Here is a 22,322-nt window from a genome sequence, read left to right on the forward strand (position 1 = left end):
CCTGTAAAATGCAGGGATATTAACTCAAGGGTGAAACAGAGTTGGTGCACTTTTATAATATTGCCAAAATACACGTTCAGTGCTCCATTTCAGTACTGCAGTGGAAACAGTTTTTTTTTAAGTTAAGAGAGAGGCAGCTTCAGATTATCTGGCTTGTACAGCTGCTCCTGCTGAATGATTCACACATTGTTCTGCTCTCGTGTATTGTGTTCAGAAGATTCATCAGTGTGAGCATCAGTCAGCCACTGGAACCCCACTGACACAATCAATCCACTTACACGCTGCACAGCCATGCAGGGCTGCCTGCAAAATACTATGTGTACTGTGTGTGTGCATGTTTCTGTGTGTTTGGCGTTGTGTGTGTACATCATTTAGATTTTTGTGTGTGACTTTGTGTGTTACAACTAGGGGTGTGCGATTCAAGCTCTACCGATTCAAAATCAATTCATATACTGTGAATCGTTTTTGAATCGAAAATCGATTTTGAATCGAATCTTGAGCCTAAAAATCAATATTGATATTGAATCGAATCATGACATTTTCTGAATCGTGCACCCCTAGTTACAACTGTTAAGTAGTAACACACAGTAAAATGATTAACCAACAGTATTTTTTTTACAAACAGGGAAATCTTTCACATGATAAATACCTGCTTGAGTAATTTTAAATATTCCAGCCATCATGTTTGAAGATGCTAAACTGAATTCTAGCTCAGCACTACTTTAAACAGAAAGTGATAAAATAAGGCTAGTGTGTGTGTGTGTGTGTGTGTGTGTGTGTGTGTGTGTGTGTGTGTGTGTTACTAATTACAAATTATTAGCAAAATGCCACTGGCAGCCAGCAGTACCAACAGTCACTGATCTGGAGAATATTCCCCTCTCCTACAAAAGACATTGAATGCTATGTTCAAAGTAAGTTGAGACGAGAGCAACCAAGTAGTAAATAAGCTAGTGTGGCTGCAAAGCTAAGATACAGTAGAAGCTGCTAGCTGTTTGTTTGGATCATAAAGGATGTGTTACGCTATTATCTTGTGACTGAGTGTAAGGTCGTGTGTGGGTGTTTGCATGCACTGCTGTGGTGCACACTTTCCATCCCTGCTACTGTGATCAAATATACCATGATAAACATATGCAGACACACACACACACACACACACACACACACACACACACACACACACACACACACACGCACACACGCACAAATACGTTTGTACATAAATACAAATCGCCTCTACAATTACAGCATTCAACAGCATTAATAACAGGTTGGTTTCATGCGACTGACAGTGCTCTAAAGGGACTGAGAATTAAACACTGTCAAAGGGGTACAGACTCTCAGGATGGAGGCCATTTGGTCCCCAATGTCATCTGAATACATTTACATCCACTTAACATTACATGCCATGAATAAAAGATGGGCTAATAATTGCTTCAATAAAAGTTCCGTGATGAGCGAGTTGCAATTGACAAAAGTATTTGTTCCTCCCTCACATATTTTTCATTTCTTTATGCAGCAGAGACATCAAAGCTTAAATTAATGCTTACTGATATTAGTGTGTGTGTGTGTGTGTGTGTGTGTGTGTGTGTGTGTGTGTGTGTGTGTGTGTGTCTGTCTATGTGAGCCTAGTCTCACGGCTACTCCACAGATAGGGTCTGGCTAAAAGAAAATTCTGGGTTGTTTGCATTTCTATTAACCAATCAGAGCTGCTTTGGTGGCCCTAAGCTCCAGACACAGCGACGGTGGCTCTGTATTGGTGGAACTTGTATTGGTGGAACATTTGCACCCCGCAAAAGAAAACGTCACATAAAATATTAAATGAAGTTAACTGTTCTCACAATGCAGTAACGTGAGCTACCAAAATTAGCTGGATACTTGGTTAAACATCATTTGCGCATACACCAGTGTATCACCAATCTGTTCCAAAATGTCCCAGTAAGATAGTGAATGCTGTAAACATATTCTTTGTAAATCTTTACAATCATTCCCCGAAAGAACCAAGCAGGCCTGCCTTGTTGCACGTACAAATGTTTTTTCCATTTTCAGTGTGTAGCTTGAACTTTGTTGTTGTTTCCTGAAGCGAACAGAGTTTCAGAACAGAAACACACACAGAGCGGAAGGTTAGGGACATCCAGCACGTGAGCCACGCGCGGGATGTCAAGCAATTTTCCTGGAAATGTAGTTCCGTTGATCCCGACTAATGTGAGTCTGTCAGTGCTTGAATGTTTTGTGTACATACTGCTCATATGTTTGCTTTTTTTCTGCATCTGCAAATAGGTGTATGTGCACGTGTGTCGGCTGGCATGTGTATGTGCACGTGTATGAAAGTGACACTCACCAGCTCCTTCTTCTTCATACACTCCATCAGAATGATGAACAGATGTTGCGCCTGTGTGCGGCTGTAGGTGAAAGTCTTCTGGATGGTCACGAGCAACTGGTCTCGTAGAGTCTCGTTTATTATGCTGCAGAGATGACGAGGGAAAGAAAGAGTGTGTCAGGAACAGGGTCAGATAGAGGTAAGGACAATAAAACAGTTTAGGGGAAAGCAGGCAAATTAGATTTGTTTGTCAGTAAGTGAAACCAAGGTTGATTGGTGCTCTCGGCACTACTGTCTCCGAGTCCTCGGTAAGATGTGATTCTGCAGGTTTACCTTCATCTGTAACTGGGTATACAGTAGGGATGCACCGAATCCAGGATTCGGCCGAATATTGGACTTTTTGACGGGGTTCGGTTTCTGCTGAACCTTAGAATTTTTTTCCACCGAACCGAACCCTACGCTTGCACTACCCGCGCTACGCTTGTGACGTAATGATGCCACAGAGGTGTTTACGTAGGTGGAGCGTTCAATGCAGTAGACTGTGAGAAAGTGAAAATGGAACTCGTGAGCAGAAAAAGTGTAGTTTGGCAGTACTTTCAGTCAAAAGAAGACCATTCAAGTCCAGCTACATGTTCAATTTACAATGCCGATTTGTCTCGTGGTGGCAAGGACCCTAAACTATACACAACATCACCGCTGTTAAAACATTTGCGCGTGAAACATCCAAAAGAATACGAGTTGCGCATGAAGGAATCTTCAGACAGCAGCCAAAATGCAGCAACTTCAGGTACGGCAAAGGAAAAACAGTCATAGCTAAAAACTTGTGTTAACCATTTGTTTACTTTATTAATGTGTTTACTGTGTTAATGGACTGAGGATGGGTGTAGGATTCGGTATTCGGTTTCGGATTCTGCAGAATCTTAACCAGTGGATTCGGTATTCGGCCCAACCCCAAAAATCTGGATTCGGTGCATCCCTAGTATACAGTATAAAGCTGTAAAAGCAATTCTTAATGCATTGTGTGTCTTATGAGGAATATAAACAAAAATGTTTACTGTGTTTTTAATTTCAGAAAATTGAACATTTTTGCAAGTTCTTGAATCAAGTTTACCTTTCTCTTTCCAAAAGAAGCGTATCTGCAGAATGACATTGTTGCCGTCATGTAGAGTATACATGAAATTGTACGCTTGTTATGTTCAATCTTAGGCACTTTAATAATAAAAACTCTAACTATTGGAAATTCTGATTACAAACAACATTTTCCACATTGGATAAAGTTTGTGTTAGTAAGCGTTTGTCTTTGGATTAGAGCATGATGTGCACATGTGAGTGCGTACCCTCCCTCCTCAGAGTACTTGTGTCCGAAGGCCAAGATGTCTGAGGCCCTGCCGCTGCCGTCACACACCACCACAGGGACGGGAGGTGTGTCCCTGAGGTACTCTAGCACAATGGAGATCACATTAGGGCCTCCCTCTACGATCAGAGCCACCACCGGCACACCCTGACCAATGCCTGCACACGGAAACAAGTGGGAGCAGGAGGTGGAGAGGGAATGTAGGAAGGAAAACGGGGATTAACAGCACAGAAAAAGGAACAGAAATGTGAATGAGGAAGTTAACATCAGCAATACTTGATCTATTAATAGAAAGAAAATAGATCTTAATGTGTTAACAAGGTGCAAATGTGACAACTGTGATGTCTCATGACTGTACTGTCAAGACACTGAAGACTTTCTAATTAAAGCAGGGAGGATTAAAAAAAGCATCAGTACCAAAAATAACCAGCCCACTTTGTTCCTTCTGCTTTGTTCCTGTGTCATGGACGTGTGTGTGTGTGTGTGTGTGTGTGTGTGTGTGTGTGTGTGTGCGCACGAGCGTGCGCGCGCGAGAGAGATAGAAAGACTTTCACTGATAAACCTCCCCACTGTTCCACACAAAATGGCTCCTTTCCTGCTAATCACAGGCTATTTGGGGTAATTATGCATAATTAGCAGGTTGAGTTTTTGTGCACACGGTGAGACCATGTACAGGAGAAGTTACTGTAGATATTAAAGGTATCGCCAAACTCTCAAAGGAATTTCCTGCCTTATTCCTGCTTGTGTTGCTGTCTTTTCCTGCTTCTTCTTTCCTGTCTGTACTCTATTTCTCATTATACCACTCAACATCGCCTTAAAAAAACCACAAACCCTATCAACCTCAGAGTCCCGATCTCTCTCACACCCCCTTATGTTCTTTCCCCTTTTAGGGATCTCAGTTCAATCCATTTCCTAAACCCTCCTCCCCTCGTCATGGCTTCTTCTTATCTTCTCTTCCTCTCCCTCCCATTTTGTTTCATGCTGTTGTGTTTTCTGCTGGTTGTGTTTTGACTCTTCTAATTCAAAAGCTGTGTAACTGCCGGAGCTTCCCCGCCCTGCACCCTCATCCTGGTCTGCATAATTCACAGAGGAGAAAGCACGGTCTGTCTCTCAAACACGCAGGAAGACGAGCGCATACAGATGCGTGCTACATATGCACATACACACACACAAGCAAACATTCAGGAGCCAACCCAACACCATTACGCTTTGCCTCACACAGCCTCTTGCGGCCTTGCAACAGGGACAGTTACATAACGAGAATATTTTAGGGGCCTTGACTACTTGAAAGAGGTAAAACGTCACTGTGCCACAAAGCATCACGCGACCATACATCAGCAAAGCTGAATGTGAGAGAGAAGCAGACTAATAACTTGACTGATTCTTCCATTTCTTTTGGATGTCTTCTTTGGATGTGGATTTTTGCCGTTACCTGCATGTGTGTGAGCTTGAAGTTGTGTCAGATCAAGCATTGATATTGATGACTCGTGAGCTTTGGATGCAGCGCGGCAGTATCTAAAGCACATTATTGTTCTACTGAAACCCACCGAGGACCAGATGAGGAGCGGGAAAGCACAGCTGTGCCATGGCTAATTGGTAGCATGCATGCACACACTCACACTCACACTCACACACTCACTCACACACACACACAGATAGAGGCACACACACATCAATAAACTACAAATAAAATTCTCTTTTGCCTGCCTACCCCAAAACAGCGGGCACATTTTAGGATGGCTTTTGACCTCTCATTCACAGTTAGTTTTTCTGATTAACAGATGAGGGCTTTGACTACTGTATTCATTCCTGTGGGAACTTCAATGTATCAAAACATGGCAGCCCATTCATTCCAATTAAAGCTGTCACTCCAGTGCACATGCGCAAAAACATTTCTCCTGTTTCCTCCTGTGAGTGCCCTTTAACGCAAATAAATAGCACCAAAATAATCTTTACTGGACCTAATGGTTACAAATTGTGATAATTCAATGACTAATTTCTCTGTGTGTGTTGCCCACAAAATGCACAAATCTTTTTAGTTAGACATTTGTAGTATAATGTATTTTTGTAAAGTTTTTCTGGATCCATGGACAGGACATGAACTTAATTTCAATTAGGGCTGCCACTAAAAAAAAATGTCACACAGTCCAGTGCTGTATCTGGGGGCTTAACAAGGAATTGAAGCCCTAAACATAGCAGTGTTAACGCTCTGCCAACTGCTGCTTCTACAGTAGTGAAACTTGCAATTTTATACTTTTTTTTATTTACCCTGTGATTGTTAGAAAGCTCAGAGTCCTTTGAATTATCTTATCTGTGGAGGCGGATTTTGCGGTCTGAATTCTCCCTTTATATCAAATAAAACACTAAGTAGCTGAACACATGCAGAGTGGTTACATGAGTGGGCACTTTCAGAAGAACACCTATTGTTCTAGATGGAAATGTAAACTCATAGTTGGAGAGCTAGTCTGTTAGTGTATTTAGTGAAGATGCAATCCTTCTTACTGGAGTTTACCAATTGTTTTCTCTGCCAAAGTACAACACTGTTGTGCAGTGGACTGTCCATACAGTATAAATCTGGTGTGTGTCTATTCATTCCCTGTTTGTTTATGTTTGCTAATCCAGAAGAGAAGTGGGACTCCATAAATAAAGTAGGAACATGCACTCTAATGATAGATGCACTTAATGAAAGTGGAAACACTTCCAAAAAGAGTTGCAGAGGTGTACTTCAGGCATAGACTGTATATAAAGAAGGATGACGCGTCTCCACTTCCTCCCACTGTACAAGCGTGAAGCTAAAATATCCCGGATACGGGCGCTGCCATCTTGTCATTTTGGAGCCAGAGTCTGCGCAGTAGTGATCAGGCAGTGAAGCCGTGGTACCAAAGTCCCACCCATACGCCCGCTCGACCGATCGCGAGTCAATCGCAGCTGTCAATAATGATATTTCACCCCGTTTTTATAGCATCAAAAAACTAATAAAAACTAAAACATATCAAAAAAAAAATGAACACTTAAACAAACGAACTACCTAAAATGACAGAAACCATCTTTGGAAAAAATGAATTTGATGTGCACTTTGATTTTGGAGGAGCTGTCAAGCCATCCATCTTTGTAGTCTATGACTCCAGGCTGTCAGTACACTATGACATCACTGTTGTTGTGCACACTTAGTGATGACAAGTAGTGATGCTGACTGAAAACTTTCAAACAGATACATATCAGAACAGAAAAAAATACTTCACACACCTATAACGTGAGACAGGTGCGCCAGAGGGGGTCAAACGTTGCAGGCAAAAATGCATTTGCCTGAAGTACTAGTACTGAAAGGTTGCCAACTATTAAATTTATCTTTGCAAGTTAGACAGTGTGCGGGAGTTTCTTTGCAACTTTTACAGATACACATACAATATACAGTATATACCTAACTGACAGTTGCGCTGACAGAAGGATAAAAAAAGTCCTATTTTAAAAAATATACTGTATATATTTAAAGTTTTTCCTAGGGGTGGAGGTCGGGAAGGAGGAGAGGCTCAAAGTGGTGGGAGGTTCCTTTACAGTAAATGAGGCAGTGCAAAGTGAGTTATTTGTGTTTTGGTAGAAAAAGGGTGAGAATTACGCTGAGAATAGACGTCTCAGACCTACCTCTATTTCTATCAATCTGCTACTACGTCGGTGATTTTATCAACAGCTTAATTGCTCTTTGCATTTTTAAAATAATCTTACATTTTTAATAGGATTTTTAATTATCAAGATAAACACTTGAGTCCCACATGGGGGGGGGGGGGGTGTTATGCAGTTCACAGTATATTCTGTGGATAGGTTATTTGATAAAATACACACTCTACACAATATATACCTTATACACTCTGTACTGTCTCTCAACAGATTCAGCGTTTCCACCCCCCTATTCTTGTAATGACTGTGTCCATGCACCATTCACACACTCCAACGCATCAGATAACACAATCGCCAAACCCCTACTCTCTCCCTTGTCTCTCTGTATCTCAGACATAGTTTAAACCAGTATTTCTCAGGAGGGAAACCAACGTTAAACGGTGTGAAAGAGGCAGAGGAAAAAGAAGAGAGGTGGTTGATGAGACTCCGTGGCCACAACTTTCTATATTTATCCAGCCTGGGAGATGAGGAAGCAACGAGCAGAAGAAGGAATTAGTATGGGAAAGAGGAGCATGTAAGCAAGACACACATAATGTGCTTAAATGGTCCTAATTAAGGATCGAGCAATGACTCATGTTCTGCGTGTGTGTGTGTGTGTGTGTGTGTGTGTGTGTGTGTGTGTGTGTGTGTCTGTGTACGTGGGTTTGTGCAAGAGTCCGCGTTTGTCCTTGCATGTATCCAATTAGTATCAGCATGACTGGAGGAGGTGTGCTACAGTATGTGGGTAGTTGTCTTCGCACCCCACCCCCACCCCCCCAACTCACACTTTAAGAAAAAAAATGAAACACACAAACATCCTTATCCTTAGCAACAACAAAAGCAGACAGGAAACATCAGATCCGGGAATGCAACATGACTCGATAAGCAACAGAAAAAAAGTCAAGTGGTACGGCAAATTAAAAGGGCAAACTCAAAGGAATTCAAATTAAATCAGATGGTCTTTTCCCCCAGTAATTTTAGTTGAGTTGTAGTGTTTCCAAGGCCATGAGCCAGAGAGAATCAATCATGAATGGCGTCGTTGGTCAGGAAAATACATTTACAACTGGCAAATTGGGGTTAAAGGAATTTTACCGCATTGCTTTGTGTGTTGGCGTGAATGCAAGTCTGTGTGTATGTGCTTCTGCGAGAGCTCTCTCCATGAAAAATTCATGTATAGTTGTATATATGTTTGTTTGTTCAAAAACTGTTAACCTGCTTTTTCTATAGACAATGTATTATCCCACAAAGTGAAATAAAGAATGAAAAAAATGGGGTCTCAGTTTATTATTTTTTTATTTAGATTCTTATATGACAACAAATAAGTTACAAACAATAAATAAAAAACAATAAAACAAACAAATAAATTGCCAAAATGCTTTAGATTCAGCTTATTTGACTATGTACTTTAATTAGATACAATAGATACCTCTGCACTAGGGTTTAATTTTTTCTGAGCAAATTTTTTTTATTTTATTTTAAAGAGACAGTACGTACAGGTATATACACACCTCAAAAATAGAGCATAAAATATATATTTACATACATACCTATACATATGCATATACACAGAAACGTATGATTCTCTCCACTAGGGGTTGATGCAAAGACTGTATTAGTGAAGCCAAAACATCTGGATTGCCCCCTGGTGGCTGGCTGAAGTACAGGAAGGCCACATTGTCGGCCGAAACATTGTGTGGGCCTTATTTGCACAATTAAAGTATTTTTCCAGAGCATTCAGATGTTGTGCGGACTTCACTCACTTTCTTTGAATATTGTGCACCAGCAACTGCATGGATGTGCACAACATCGTCTTTCTTGACTTCAGTACAGGTCATAAATTCCACCCCCTCCATGTGAGCGGATGGGACATGGGCCAAACAAAAAAAAATCAAAGTACAGGTGAAAAACATTCTTCCCAAAGGTTTCTGTCATTTGAAGTAGTTCTGATCACGTTGATGTTTGTTCAAGTGTTCATTTTTCTGATAAGTTTGGTTGTTATTAGTTATTTGATGCTATAAAATGGGGTGAAACGTCATGATTGACAGCTGGGATTGACTCACGATTGGCTGGTCGGGTGTATGGGCGGGACTCTGATTCCGCGGCTCCGCCGCCCGATCACTACTGCGCAGACTCTGGCTCCAAAATTAATTTGTACAGTTGGGGGAAGTGGAGAAGGGTCGTCCATTTTTGTATCCAGTCTATGATATATACCAGATGACCTTACACAGATGTGGATCCTAAGTAGTAGTCAAGACAACCTTGGTTACGATGAGTTCTCCGTGTGTGCACATCATTCATAAGTGTTAATTATTAAACAAGCCATCCTCATTTCAGGAAAGAGAAGAAGTTCTGATCACGCTGATGTTTATTCAAGTGTTCATTTTTCTGATAGATTTTATTAGTTATTTGAGGATATAAAAATGGGATGAAATATCATGCGCAGACTCTGGCTCCAAAATGACAAGATGGCAACGCCCGTATCTGGGATATTTTGGTTTCAGTTTTGTACAGTGGGAAGAAGTGGAGACGCGCCGTTCATCTTTATGGTCTGCACTGACTTTAAATTTCCCCTAAAAGCAACAGCAAACATGTCATCACGTCTGACATGCTACAGTCCCCTCCCCCCCCCAGCCCCCTGGGTAGTCGTAAATACATCTCCTTGTTTTGACTCTCACTCCAGCCAATCAGTGAGATTGGAAATGCTGGAATGCAGTTAAGTCAGGTTTATAGTATAGCCCATAATCACAGTTAAAATGGGGGTTTGTACCACGTATGAATAAACAATTGGTAAAAAATAAAAACGTTGCTGTTTGTCTAGACTTCTTTGATTTGTTTAATAGTGTGCATAAGTCATCTACCAGGACATCTCTGACCACCACTGTTTTTTTTTACCACTCCTAGTTTCCCAAATGACATTTAACCACAGTTCACACTACTGATCATGCACTCAAATTCTTTCCACACCACATAACATCTTGTCATCTATGCACATCCTCAACCTCAACCTGGAACTATACCTGGAGCAAGTCTCGTATCCAACAATGGCTGGCTCTGTTCTCTCTCCACCACAGGGTGGAACACTCTGGCCGTGCAATTTTATCTTTTTGACAGGTTTATGTATCCATTTGTGCACGAACACACCTTACCCCCAATGACTTCAACTGTCCCCATGCCGTCTCTGTACGCTTATTCTCCCGCAATTATTTTACCTACTGATCCACTCCCACAGAGTCATTTCAGCCCCACTGTCATCACCACTTGCAAATATCTGACTGGCTTTGGAATATTCATTTTTGTAGGGCACAATTTACAAGCTTTACTGCATAATATTTTCCTGTTGTTTGTGCTTTGATGGATACAGTCACATTCACCACAGGGTGACATTTCTAAGCCAAATTCAAACTGTGAAACTGCAGCTGTGTGATATGTGTCAAAGAACAAGAGCCATCAAGTAATCCAGTGGTCACACAGTTGGACAGCGTAAGAAAGGGGCGATATGATAAGCTGTATTTTGGCGCTTTTGGTGGGAAAAACCTCGTCCATAAGTGTCCTTTTTCAGAATATAAAAACGGCTAATTTATTGAGCTATTTATCTTAGACAAAGTCAGACAAAATCACTTCGTTAATGTTTAAATGTTTGTAAAACCCACAGACAGACGTAAAGGGTAACCATCAGCATTGATTTATGAAAAACAGTTACAATGACGAAATATTGACAAGGTTTCTGCCCGAAAGTGACGATTTGAAAAAATCAAGAGTTTGTCCAGACATTTATAGTGCTTGAAAGAAGAGTATTTCTAACCTCTTGGCTTCCCATGTACCATAGTTTAACTATAATCTCTTCTGTATCGGCTGCTCCATGGTGGAGGTCACAATGTCACAGCTAGTCTGCAACGCAAGACCTTATGGCTTCTGGACTCAATTACAAGAGCTAATTCATCTTTTGCCTATGCTATGATTAATGAAAGCAATGCCATAGGGGGGTCAGTGAAGGTTACACAGTAGACAAAAATGATGAAAATGCAAACATGCCTGCCCTATACCTACGCACACATTTGATATCCAAAGTACTTTTGCGCCTATTTTAATATTCCAAGTGATTCAATTGAAATGGAAGAGGGCACACTCAAGGTGCCTCATTCATTCATTCTTGCAGACTTTATCTAAACCTACAAAAATTAATAGCTTTATTTCCTCTTTGGGCCTGGCATCTGCATCCAATTTAAGATTTGCACGTGTAAAACAAACAAACAAGCGTGAGTGAATAAGTGCAGGGTTTTCTCATTTTTTCACGCACATTTTCTCTTGCTGCCTTTTTCCCAATTTCGTCCTGCTTCTTCAGTGAAGACACCTCAAGGTAATATCTCGTCTCATTGCCTGCATCCTCGACAGCTGCATTCTCACACTTCCTTTGCGCTTCATATTATTCTCTTCCTTCTCTGCTCAACCTCAACCCCTTTTCTATGTCTCTCATTTTCTCACTCTCCTTTCTTCCTCTTTTACTTGTCATCTCTCTGGGGCAGGTGTGTGATCAAAAAGCATTATGGAGACATGTCAAAAGAGCTGGGCGGCGGTTGAGTGAGTTGTGCTGAATGGTGCCAATCATTTTATAGATTTTTCTTCAACTTTGAGTTTGACAATGTCTGCCAGCTTCAGGAGATGGTAAGGAGGAGTTGAATAGACCTGTGTGAGACCTTAATAAAGACCGTAAATGAGTATAAAAACTGTATATGATTTTGCATGTTCACGATCACTGGTTATAAACTCTGTCCCTCTGTTTGTATGTGAAGCGCCCTGTGCTGCCTTAGCTGAATTCTCGTCATGGTTATCCAGGCTCAGCTGTATCTGCATCTCTCTCCATGTTCTATCAAGCTAAACCACGCCTGGCTGAACAAGTCACGAGAGAGCCATGCATGTATGGCAGGGTACAGCGCTGAGCCTTTACTCTAGCGTGTGAATGTGCTGGCTGTAGTCCATCCCCCATATTTACAGCCTTCCAACCCCAGTTTCCTCTCTTAAGCCATTTATTTTGTTTACTCACAACCAGAGCGTTCCTTTATACAGATTTCCCACTGGTCAGAAAATCTACTTTCAACCACTAACATCTGACTTTTGTCCGCAGTGGGAAAGGGTTACAATCTGCGGGTATTTATTGGCTCCAGATCTGATCGGCAGTGATGGAAACATGTGACCCAGGTGAACACACCTAATTGTTGCCCCTTTTCCAGAGTGATGATAAGACATGCGTCGCCTCTGTTGGTAACTTCGGTCATCTTGGCCACGAATTCTGTTCGTCAGAGGCCTAGCAGTGCTTGGACAGCCAAATAAGTCAGCACTGAATTAGTCTATATCCACGACGTTCCACATCCGTGATTGCTCCGCTGCCGCTGGAAATCCCGCTGGATGTCACTGTTTTCGGCTGGATGTCCGTTACCTTCCGTTTTCTTTGTGTTGGCATTCTAAACTCCGGTTGATTTATGAGAACTATGGTTAACTGCTCCTCAGATCTCTGCAGGCTAAATCCAGACAGACAGCTAGACTATCTGTCCAATCTGAGTTTTCTGTTGCACGACTATAACAACTTTTAAACGTACACATTCCACCAAAACGAGTTATTTCCCGAGGCTATTTTGCACCACCCAAGACTATTGTGATGGTTTTATTGCTTCATAGTTTTGAATGTGCTAAATGTGCTGGTTTAACTGTAAAGTGTCTTTGAGAACCATGTAAAGCGCTATATAAATAAAATGTATTATTGTTATTATTGAAAAGTGAGACTGAATAAGTAACAGAAATAAAAAGGGAAATGTCTCCATGCTGCTTTCTACTGTTTACTAACCCTGTTTTCAGGAGCGTTTGTGACGTCGAACATGACACGTCAGAAAATAAAGCAGAAATACTCGTCGACTGGCCACAGGAAAGCAGTCTAGCGCCTATTTTAGTGGGTTTATACGTATTTAAAAAACCTGCATATACACATGAATTTTGATGGACAAGGATGTAAGATATTCCTGTCCACTTTCCACTATAGAGGGTACAAAACCACAGGAGGCAACACCTGGAGACTGGAGGTATGCAGAGGGAATACACGTCTTGTCACCAAGGTGGAGTTAGGAGGTCTTCTTCTGACAGGTGCCAATAGTGCTGTCATGACGTGCAATGTATATGTGCAAAATGAGGTTTTGAAGGTTACAATAAAATTATAATGACCTAAAATATTTGTTAAAAACATTTGCAATATCAAAGCGTAGTCACAAAACACACATACGGTACATTTGTTATATTAGAGTCGATTCTCGTATTTTAAAAACTGTGTTATAATATTGTAGAGCCAATTTGATTGCTACAGCATTTCTGGCACCCACATGCTGATGCATGGAAAATTGCACACAGGCACAGTAGGATTAGCTACAGGATTGCCCAGACATCACAGAAATACCACAGCGGGAGATGACATGTATCTATCCACCACACTTCTTTTATCTTGTGTGCAGTGTGCAGTGTGTGTGACTGTGTTAGGAGAAAAAAAGGGGATTGTGGTTACGTGTGGTCCCTAACCCACACGCCATTCAAACTAAACGGTTCTTCTCCTCTTTACTTTCATTTATCCTCCTTTCCTTGACAGGAGCTCAGACTACTCCTGGATCCCACGGGAGCCCTGCGGTGAGAAAAATTGATGCACTCCTCGATTGACCGTGGACAGGTAATCAAATCAAAAAAATGGTCCTCGTCTGTCAACCCTTCAGAGATGAATGAGGGAGCGAAGGATACATGTGTGTATGCACAACAAGGTACAGTATATTATAAAGACATGATTGATCATGCAAATAATGCTCTTTGGTGAATTATTAGGGTTATTAGATTAATTTTGATTAGGGTTATGGGTCAATTTTGTCTAATACAGCACTTCACCTCGAGAAGCAACTGTTGGCAACCTGAGTAGTAGGTTATAAAGTTGAAGGTGGTTATCAGTGTAACCTCAGACACCGCAGAGGTTAAGGTTAGTGTCAGAGTAGTCTCGCATTGCCAGACCTTGCCAGGGTCTGGCTAGTCCACACAGCATTCCAGGATGGGAGACAAACGTGCTCTGGTTTATTGGCATTTCTTTAAACCAATGACAATCATCTTGGGTGGCGTTAAGAGCCGGACGGAGCAACGGTGCCTCTGCAAAATAGCCTCGAGAAGGAACTTGTTTTGTGTGTACATTGAAAAGTTGTTTTAGTCGTGCAACAGAAAACTCAGATTGGACAGATAGTCTAGCTAGCTGTCTCAATTTACACTGCAGAGATCTGAAGAGTGGGAGCGTGCCTATGTTCCCACAGCCCTATGTTCCCATTTTTTTCAAAATTAGGCCCTATGTTCCCACATTTCTAAGATTTTTTTCCCAAAATTAGGCCCCTTTTTTTTTTCGAAATGTGTGAACATAGGGCTGTGGGACCATTGGGCTGTGGGAACATAGGGCTGACCCCATTTCCTGCAACACCGGAGCAATCCCGGAAGTGGAACGCCGTGGATACAGACTAGTGTCAGAGTGATAGCTCTGTGTTCTGGATGGTCAGCGGCAGATAAACAGCACACATGATCACCTATCAGCTTGTTTCATTATTAGATCCCAGGCAGCAGTATTAGTGCTGGATCCAGAGCTATGTTAAAGCTAGTCAGATGCTGGATAAATTAGGGACAGCAGAGTACATAACCATGATATGGACGGTCAGACTGTTACTTGAAAAAAACATGACGTTTATATAGTTCCCCAAACTTTATTCTGTACACAGCTAGGACTCACGTGTCCACCATTTCCAACACCAGAACAGATGCCCTTACCTGCACACGCCGGGGAGCACCTTGTGCCGTAGTTAACAGCGTTAAGGGGAAATAACATGTTAACAAGATGCTTGTATGACGACTGGGCGTCCCTTTGCCTTCCCAGCCCCTTTTGTATAAGTCCAGGCATAGGATGACAAAGGGAAGTCCATGGGTCACATGTCTCGATGATGAACATGGAGGAAGTACATTTGTGTATCCCGCTGAACCCAGGGACATTTCTTAAAGTCAAGGGGTTAGGACAGAGATCTTCAACAGGGGGTCCACGACCCTTAGGGGGTCCTCAGATTAAGTGCAGGGGGGGTCGACAAATAATGTTTTGATAAGTTTCTTTTTTTCAAAAATGATAAAGATAAAATGGCCTATTTGTGGGAAAAAAACATTTTACACAAAATGTACACAACATTGATGATATGCACACTATAGGTAAGGTATTGTAGCCAGCCACAGATACAGTTAAGCTTAAGGATTCACTGTGCTAATATCTATATGATCCATCTCTTTCAGCTAAGGGGTCCTTGGCCTAAAAAAGTTAAAGACCCCTGGGTTAGGAGTAGACATGGGCCAGTATGAGATCCTGATGGTATGATAACCTTAAGCAAAAATATCACGGTTTCACAGTATTGCGGTAATGCAGCTTTCAAATGTATTATTTTCAAATATCTGGGTAAGAACAACAACTTTTTTTCCATTCTACACAATGTATTTTATTTTTTAACAAATTGCACAGGGAGAGGGATTTCTAAACTGCACTTTCTGTCCTTGACAACTCATGAAAAACAGCTGATACCGCAGGAACGATATGATGGAAAAGTTTAGTGGTTTTGAAACCGTTACTTTTTCGAACCGCGGTATACCTTGAAACCGGTAACCGGCTCATGCCTAGTTAGGAGGAATATGGTTGTGGTTATATTCATAACAAAAAAGCCCAGTTTCATTCTAAGTGACATTTAAGTCACTATCAGTGAACATCAGTCATAGGTCTGAAGTGAATAAAAATGGTGTTGACAAAGGCAAGATTTGAGTCATGATATTGCTCTCAACACTGTAATCATGCATCCATTTGGTACCATCAATCTCCTGACATCCTCAGTTTTTGAATAAGCACTGATGTTCAAATGTATGCATTCATGTCACCCAAACCCAGAGGAAATGATTATAAAGTGTTTTTATGTTGACAACAAAAGAAGGCAATAACAAATAAATCATGGCTACAAAGAAAATTTCTCTGGCTCAGGTTTGTTCCCGGCTCTGACGCGTTCCAAACAATGCCGTGAGAGGCTATTGAGAAATACATTTAAAGGGTATCAGGGAGGTTTGTGTGTGAAGAAAGAGAGAGACAGAGAAATGCATTTTGTATTCATGCAAATCCATTTGGTTTCCAGCTAAGGTATAATGTGAAAATTGAAAACGGAGAAATGCAATGTGACAAGGGGCTCAGAGGTGGATGAACACTCCACGCAAAGGCAAATATGTGCCCTTGCTGACACAAATACATATTAATATACATGCAGGACATAAACCCCTTGGTCTCACACAAACAATAATTCAAATATACTCTTGCTGCCCTTTTAGGAGCATAATATACCTTTGATGCAACACGTTTTAAAATGAAGACATGGAGAGCTTCACAGAAACACAATAGATTCTGTTGAGTTTCAACAGCAGAGTGTAATAATATCTTTCTATATTATTACAAAACTGCTGTCAAAATATACAAAAAAACACACAAATATGAGGACGTTCGGTAACACTTTACTTAAGGTATCTACATAACAGTGACATGACACTGTCATGAACACATGACACTGTCATGACACAGTCATGACACAGTAACCCTAACTCTAACTCTAACCCTAACCATAACCATAACTTGTCATGACAAAAACCGAATTACACTTACTAAAAGAAGCGTTATGTCATAAACGTTTACGACTTGTTCATAATGTTTGACACGTTCATGACATGTCATGCCACTCTTATGTAGATACCTTCAAGTAAAGTGTAACCGGACATTCTTAATGTCTCAAATGTTGACCCAGTGCTTTAAAACACCTTCCACGTACCACGTTCCGACTGGCTGGTACTATCATGTATCAAATTTACATAAAAACACTATAACAAATGCACCTTTCATTCTCATAGGTGTGTACATAAGATAATGAACTAGCTGTGTCTGCAGTACAGTATATATGTGTGTATGTGTACAGTGGTCATGTGCTAGTCATTATGTCTGTGTTTGTTAGCTTGTTGAGAAGCTTTGTGCGGCACCCCAAAAACAAGGAGACAAGGGTTATCAAGCAGGTTCATCTGAGGAAAGAGTTCATCTGAGGTGTCAGGAAGCTTTGAAAGAATAAATAAGCCCCTCCTGAAGGGAAAAACTGTTTCAAAGGCGAGTCAATTTATATCACAGCTGGCTAAAAATACCCGGTCTGACAGCATGTGTTCAGTATAAAGCAGGTAATGCTTATTTTAGTCTGGATGCAGCTATAAAATTGAGTTGGAACACAATTAACCCACAGTGGTGTCGTTGATAAAAGGAGGATTACGGTTTAATTATGCTGTTATCACTCGCTGTGTCATTTAAAAACACCTCCTGTGATTTAGGGTAAGTGGGTCAGCCGCCATTAAAGGCAGATACTGTACAGTGAACTCCACTCACGTGTGTTGATCTTCTGCAAGGAGATGTGTTTCTCTAGCTGACGTCGCAGTTTGACCTCTGCGCCGTACTTTCCCGTGGTGCCATTGTCTGCCAGGATGAAGTGGGAGTGGAGACTGTTTAGAACCGTCAACTTGCTCATGGGGTTGGACATGGTCTGGTATGGACGCACCACCTGTCCAAGGGAAGATAGCGTTTAATAGTTACACAAACATCGGAGAAGCCCATGGCTGACAGTGTATGTATGGTTATGGACAGTGTTGGGAGTGACATGTTACAAAAGTAGCGTAATTACAGTAATGTATTGCTTTTTGCTGTAATAAATGATACATTATGATGTATTAAATTGGATAAAAATAAGACTTTGTTGATCCCGTTTGTTGTGAAAGTAACTCAAAAGTGCAAAAATGCAAAAGTAGTGTAAAAATTACAATTCAGAGACAATAATATTGTAATACAACTAATTACTCTAAAAATGACAGTAACTAGTAATCTATAATGTATTACATTTAGGAAATAACTTGCCCAACACTGGTTATGGATAATGTGTGGTTTGACGATAACAAGGGCATGTTTTCTTATCAACATTAATGTGTCCCAAGCATTGGCAAAAAGTCATTTGGCATTATAGAATGTTCTAATTTTCAAGAGTTTTAATTAAAGCAGCACTTTTAATGTCAAGCCTATGTTACAAACTGGGGCGCAGAGTTTGAAAGGCATCAACATTTACCAAGCAGAGAGAAACTAACGAAGAGACAGTACTGGCTGCATCATGGCAGCTAGGATCCATCATTTTGGGGCTTGATCTATACTCAGGACTATAAATCTGGATATTTCTCACCCTACTGCACCAACAATGTTTTTAAAATCTGTCATGTATAAAAGTACAGTACTTAATCACTAGAGTGCCCCTTTGAGACACCAATGATTAAAGGTGCCGTAGGTAGGATTGTGAAGATCCAGGACTTAGCCAAAAAATTTGAACATCAACAACTCAGTCCCTCCCCTCTTTCAGCTAAAGCCCAAAACGGTCTCCTAAGCCCCTCCCCCTACAAGGCAGAATGAATGCGTGTGTATGAGCAGTGACTGACATGCAGTAGACCCCGCCCCTGGCCCTGATTGGTGCATTTGAACAGGGGGATGTGGATTTTTGCAAATCACACTACAGGCTTTAGGTGGTGCCAGAGGAGCCAGATTTTTTTTAAATGACCTGCTTTATGTAGTTCTACTGGAACATAGGGTCAGTTTCAGCAAATATGACAGAACGTTAGTTTAATAAGTCTTACCTACTGCACCTTTAAGCATAGAGCTTTTGTCAGGGTGATGAAAGATGTTTGTTTGGTTCTTGTCAAATTATTTCACTCAGCTACTGCTACTGAGCATTTATTGTACTACTAAATGACACTAAGAACTGGATGAATATTTATACAACATTAATGACAGTTTCTCAGAAGCTTGGGTTTGGTCGAGTGACTGAAACTCATCTGGTCATTAGGCGTACAGCTGAGACCAATCGAGCATGGAAAAAAGCTTCAGCACTTAATAATCTCGTTGCAGCTCCCAACATTAATCGGCTCTGCTTGACTTGTTCAGCAGGACAGACTGTGGTGCATTCTGATAGAATTTGAACTACAACATTGATTCACGAGATTCAAAAGAGTCAGCATGTACTTCACAGTCTCATGTCGTTCCACTGGCTGTCCAACTCACTTTGAAGGAGTGTTTATCACAGATCGGATTGGCTTCCTCAGCATCTCAGTTAATAAACTGCCAACTGCAATCTACAGGCTGTGGCAACAGTGGACTGCATGGGACATTTTTCACATATACACATGCAAGCGAGGGCTAAGGCATGCAAGCACCCAATCTGAAACGGATTCATATTGTTCTGTTGGTTTGTTCTCAGAGACTCACATCTTTGCCAACAAGATCCTCTTGATTTTCTACAATGCCCCACGGAGCAATGCCAATTGTGCAGATCTTCCCCCTGGACTTGGAGGCGTGGTCTTTCAATGCATCACCCACATGGCGAATCACTCCTGTGTGTGTACATGGGTGGGTGTGTGTGTGTGTGTGTGTGTGTGTGTGTGTGTGTGTGTGTGTGTGTGTGTGTGTTCATAAATGATTAAGAGAAGGACAGAGAAACAGACAGCAAAATGTTTTGTCACGATCAATACACAGTGTAAACCTAGATAATGATACACTGTGCTGTGAAAAACACACAAACACACCCACACACACACACCCACACACACACACACACACACACACACACACACACACACACACACACACACACACACACACACACACACACACACAGACAGACAGAGAGACAGACAGACAGAGTTTGACAGAGACAGACAGGTCGTAGCTCCAGGCCTTTTGTTGTTGTCCTCAGGGGAGCAGCAGTCAGACCTGGAAGCCATCTTATCCAATCTCTCCTGCTGACATTCATTCTTTCTCTACCTCCACTGTCCTCCCAATTAATCCCTCCATCCATTATTCAGGCCTCTCCTTTTTATTTTTCTTTCTTGCTTTTGTACCCACTGTGTCATAAAATCTTACTTTAAGCATCCAACGCTGTGTCATTTCTGTCCATCTGTTCTTATCTCTCCTATCAACATTTTTTTGTCCCATCTTTGTTCTTATTTAAAGCCTGCTAAAATTAATCTCAGTTACTAAAAATGCTTTTCTTTTTGTAAACCTAGAAACAATACAAGAGCAAAACATACAGTGAAAAGACAAAGTGACACAACGCTAATAAGAAGACAAAAGGGAAAACTAAGAAACAAATATTAGCATTAAAAACAAGTATATAAAGACGTATGCATTTTGCAACACGGTCATTCATTTATCAATGCATGATAATCATTGCAGCAAAGCATTTACCAAATTTAAGACTTCACGCCGCTATCCATAGCTTACCGAGGTCAGAAACTCAGTGGATCTCAAGGAAACTACTTTCCATATGCATGGTAACAGCATATTCATGCACAACTCATGTGCTTTTAATCTCTATATTCATTTACACCAATCGTATTTTGTCACAAACACTGTTACCCAGTCATATCGTTGCTGTCAGACTTCCACACTGTTTCTTCCTGGACTGCCTCTACACGTCCAACCCTACACTTTCGATGCTCAAGATCCGGTCCACTGAGCTCCTCATAAATCCTGCTCAAAGCCAAATTCATCCAGCTACTCAGCATCTCTGAAAAGAGATCTCCGTAATCTTAAGTCTTAAGTCGACTTCTTCCACAACCTCGATTCTTCAAGACCATAACAGGGAAATTCCTGTACTGCTTTCAATGGAATATGACTCCTTGAAAAGTATACTTTTATGATAGGCCCTAATTGTCTCCTCAGTCTGTCACACACAACACACAACATATACAATAACTCTTTTTCATTTTTTGTTTAAAATAGTCTTTCCTGATTTGAATACAGTTTGTGTAATCAAATATACCTTTTGATCTAAATGTGAACTTTTTTATTAACTTCTAGCTATACAAAAAAAATAAGCAGTCTAGACTCCCTGAGAGTTATCCTTCACCTGTCTGGTCGAACTATGAGTGTCTGTAAGTTAAGTTGAGTGCCCGTAATAAACCTACAAGAACCCTTTCACAGTGATTTAGTGGTTCAACATCTTCACATCCCTGAGCAGCTTGATAAAATGGTATTTAATAACTTATGAAGCACATTTGAACACGCTCATCATACTCCTAATATAAGTGCATGGCCACTCGTCTTGTATAAACAGTGAAGCAGCACATTGCTGATAAAATATCCTAACGAAATATTTTTTACTCTGCACACAAATATTTACACTCACATTTAAGCTGATGTAGCACACATTTTTGAGTATAATAAAGATGAGTTTACATCAGTTCTCAAAATAAGCTGCATGTGTGTACTGTGCTTCACCTGTGTTGACCCCGCCGGTGAAGATCCAGGCTCCCGTTGTCATGGCAGCCTTGATGAGCCCTTTGCCAAAGACCTGTTTGAGTTTGGGCTGTAATTCAAAGTTCTGCAGGCCCCCGTGGACTGAGATGAGTAGCTTGGGCAGATCCAGCAGCCACTCCTTGGTCATCAGGTGAAGCAGCAGGTCAGGCTTGGTGTCATAAGACACTCGCACGTACTGAAAGCAGTGGGGCATGTGTCAGTGATGTACATCGCCCTCGGGCACATGATGACTTGAAGTCTGCATGTGCCTGAGACATAAAAACAAACTAACACATGCATACACATATACTACATGTATTAAAAGCATTTGATATGAACGAGTCGTGATATAGGTCGTTTATTCCTACCCTCTTATACGACCCAGAGGAGCGTTTCCTAAATTAGCGCCCCTAGTGGTGGCAGGAAATACGACCCACAGGAGCGTTTTCCGTCCTCATATCTAAACCCGGGAATGTTTTTTTAAACATTTTTTTTTAAACATGACAGTAAAGTTGTGAAACGGTCGCAGTTTGGTTAGGTTTAAGCACAAAAACTACTTAGTTAACTTT

At 41.1% G+C, this 22,322-nt stretch overlaps 1 protein-coding gene across 12 annotated transcripts in view; it reads right to left on the reverse strand.

Annotated features, from left to right (window-relative positions):
- Positions 1-22,322, reverse strand: part of trpm3 (transient receptor potential cation channel, subfamily M, member 3) — a 176,396-nt gene that overhangs the window by 56,032 nt on the left and 98,042 nt on the right. For all 12 annotated transcript variants that reach the window (XM_031305960.2, XM_035996803.1, XM_031305958.2 and 9 more), the window contains exons 4-8: positions 21,736-21,949; positions 19,723-19,847; positions 17,812-17,983; positions 3,655-3,829; positions 2,339-2,462 (exon numbers count right to left, since the gene is read on the reverse strand). In XM_031305960.2, coding sequence (XP_031161820.1) covers positions 2,339-2,462; positions 3,655-3,829; positions 17,812-17,983; positions 19,723-19,847; positions 21,736-21,949 — 810 coding nt within the window. The remainder of the gene's footprint in view (positions 1-2,338; positions 2,463-3,654; positions 3,830-17,811; positions 17,984-19,722; positions 19,848-21,735; positions 21,950-22,322) is intronic.

Source organism: Sander lucioperca, chromosome 2 (genome assembly GCF_008315115.2).
Source record: "Sander lucioperca isolate FBNREF2018 chromosome 2, SLUC_FBN_1.2, whole genome shotgun sequence".
Classification (NCBI taxonomy): domain Eukaryota; kingdom Metazoa; phylum Chordata; class Actinopteri; order Perciformes; family Percidae; genus Sander; species Sander lucioperca.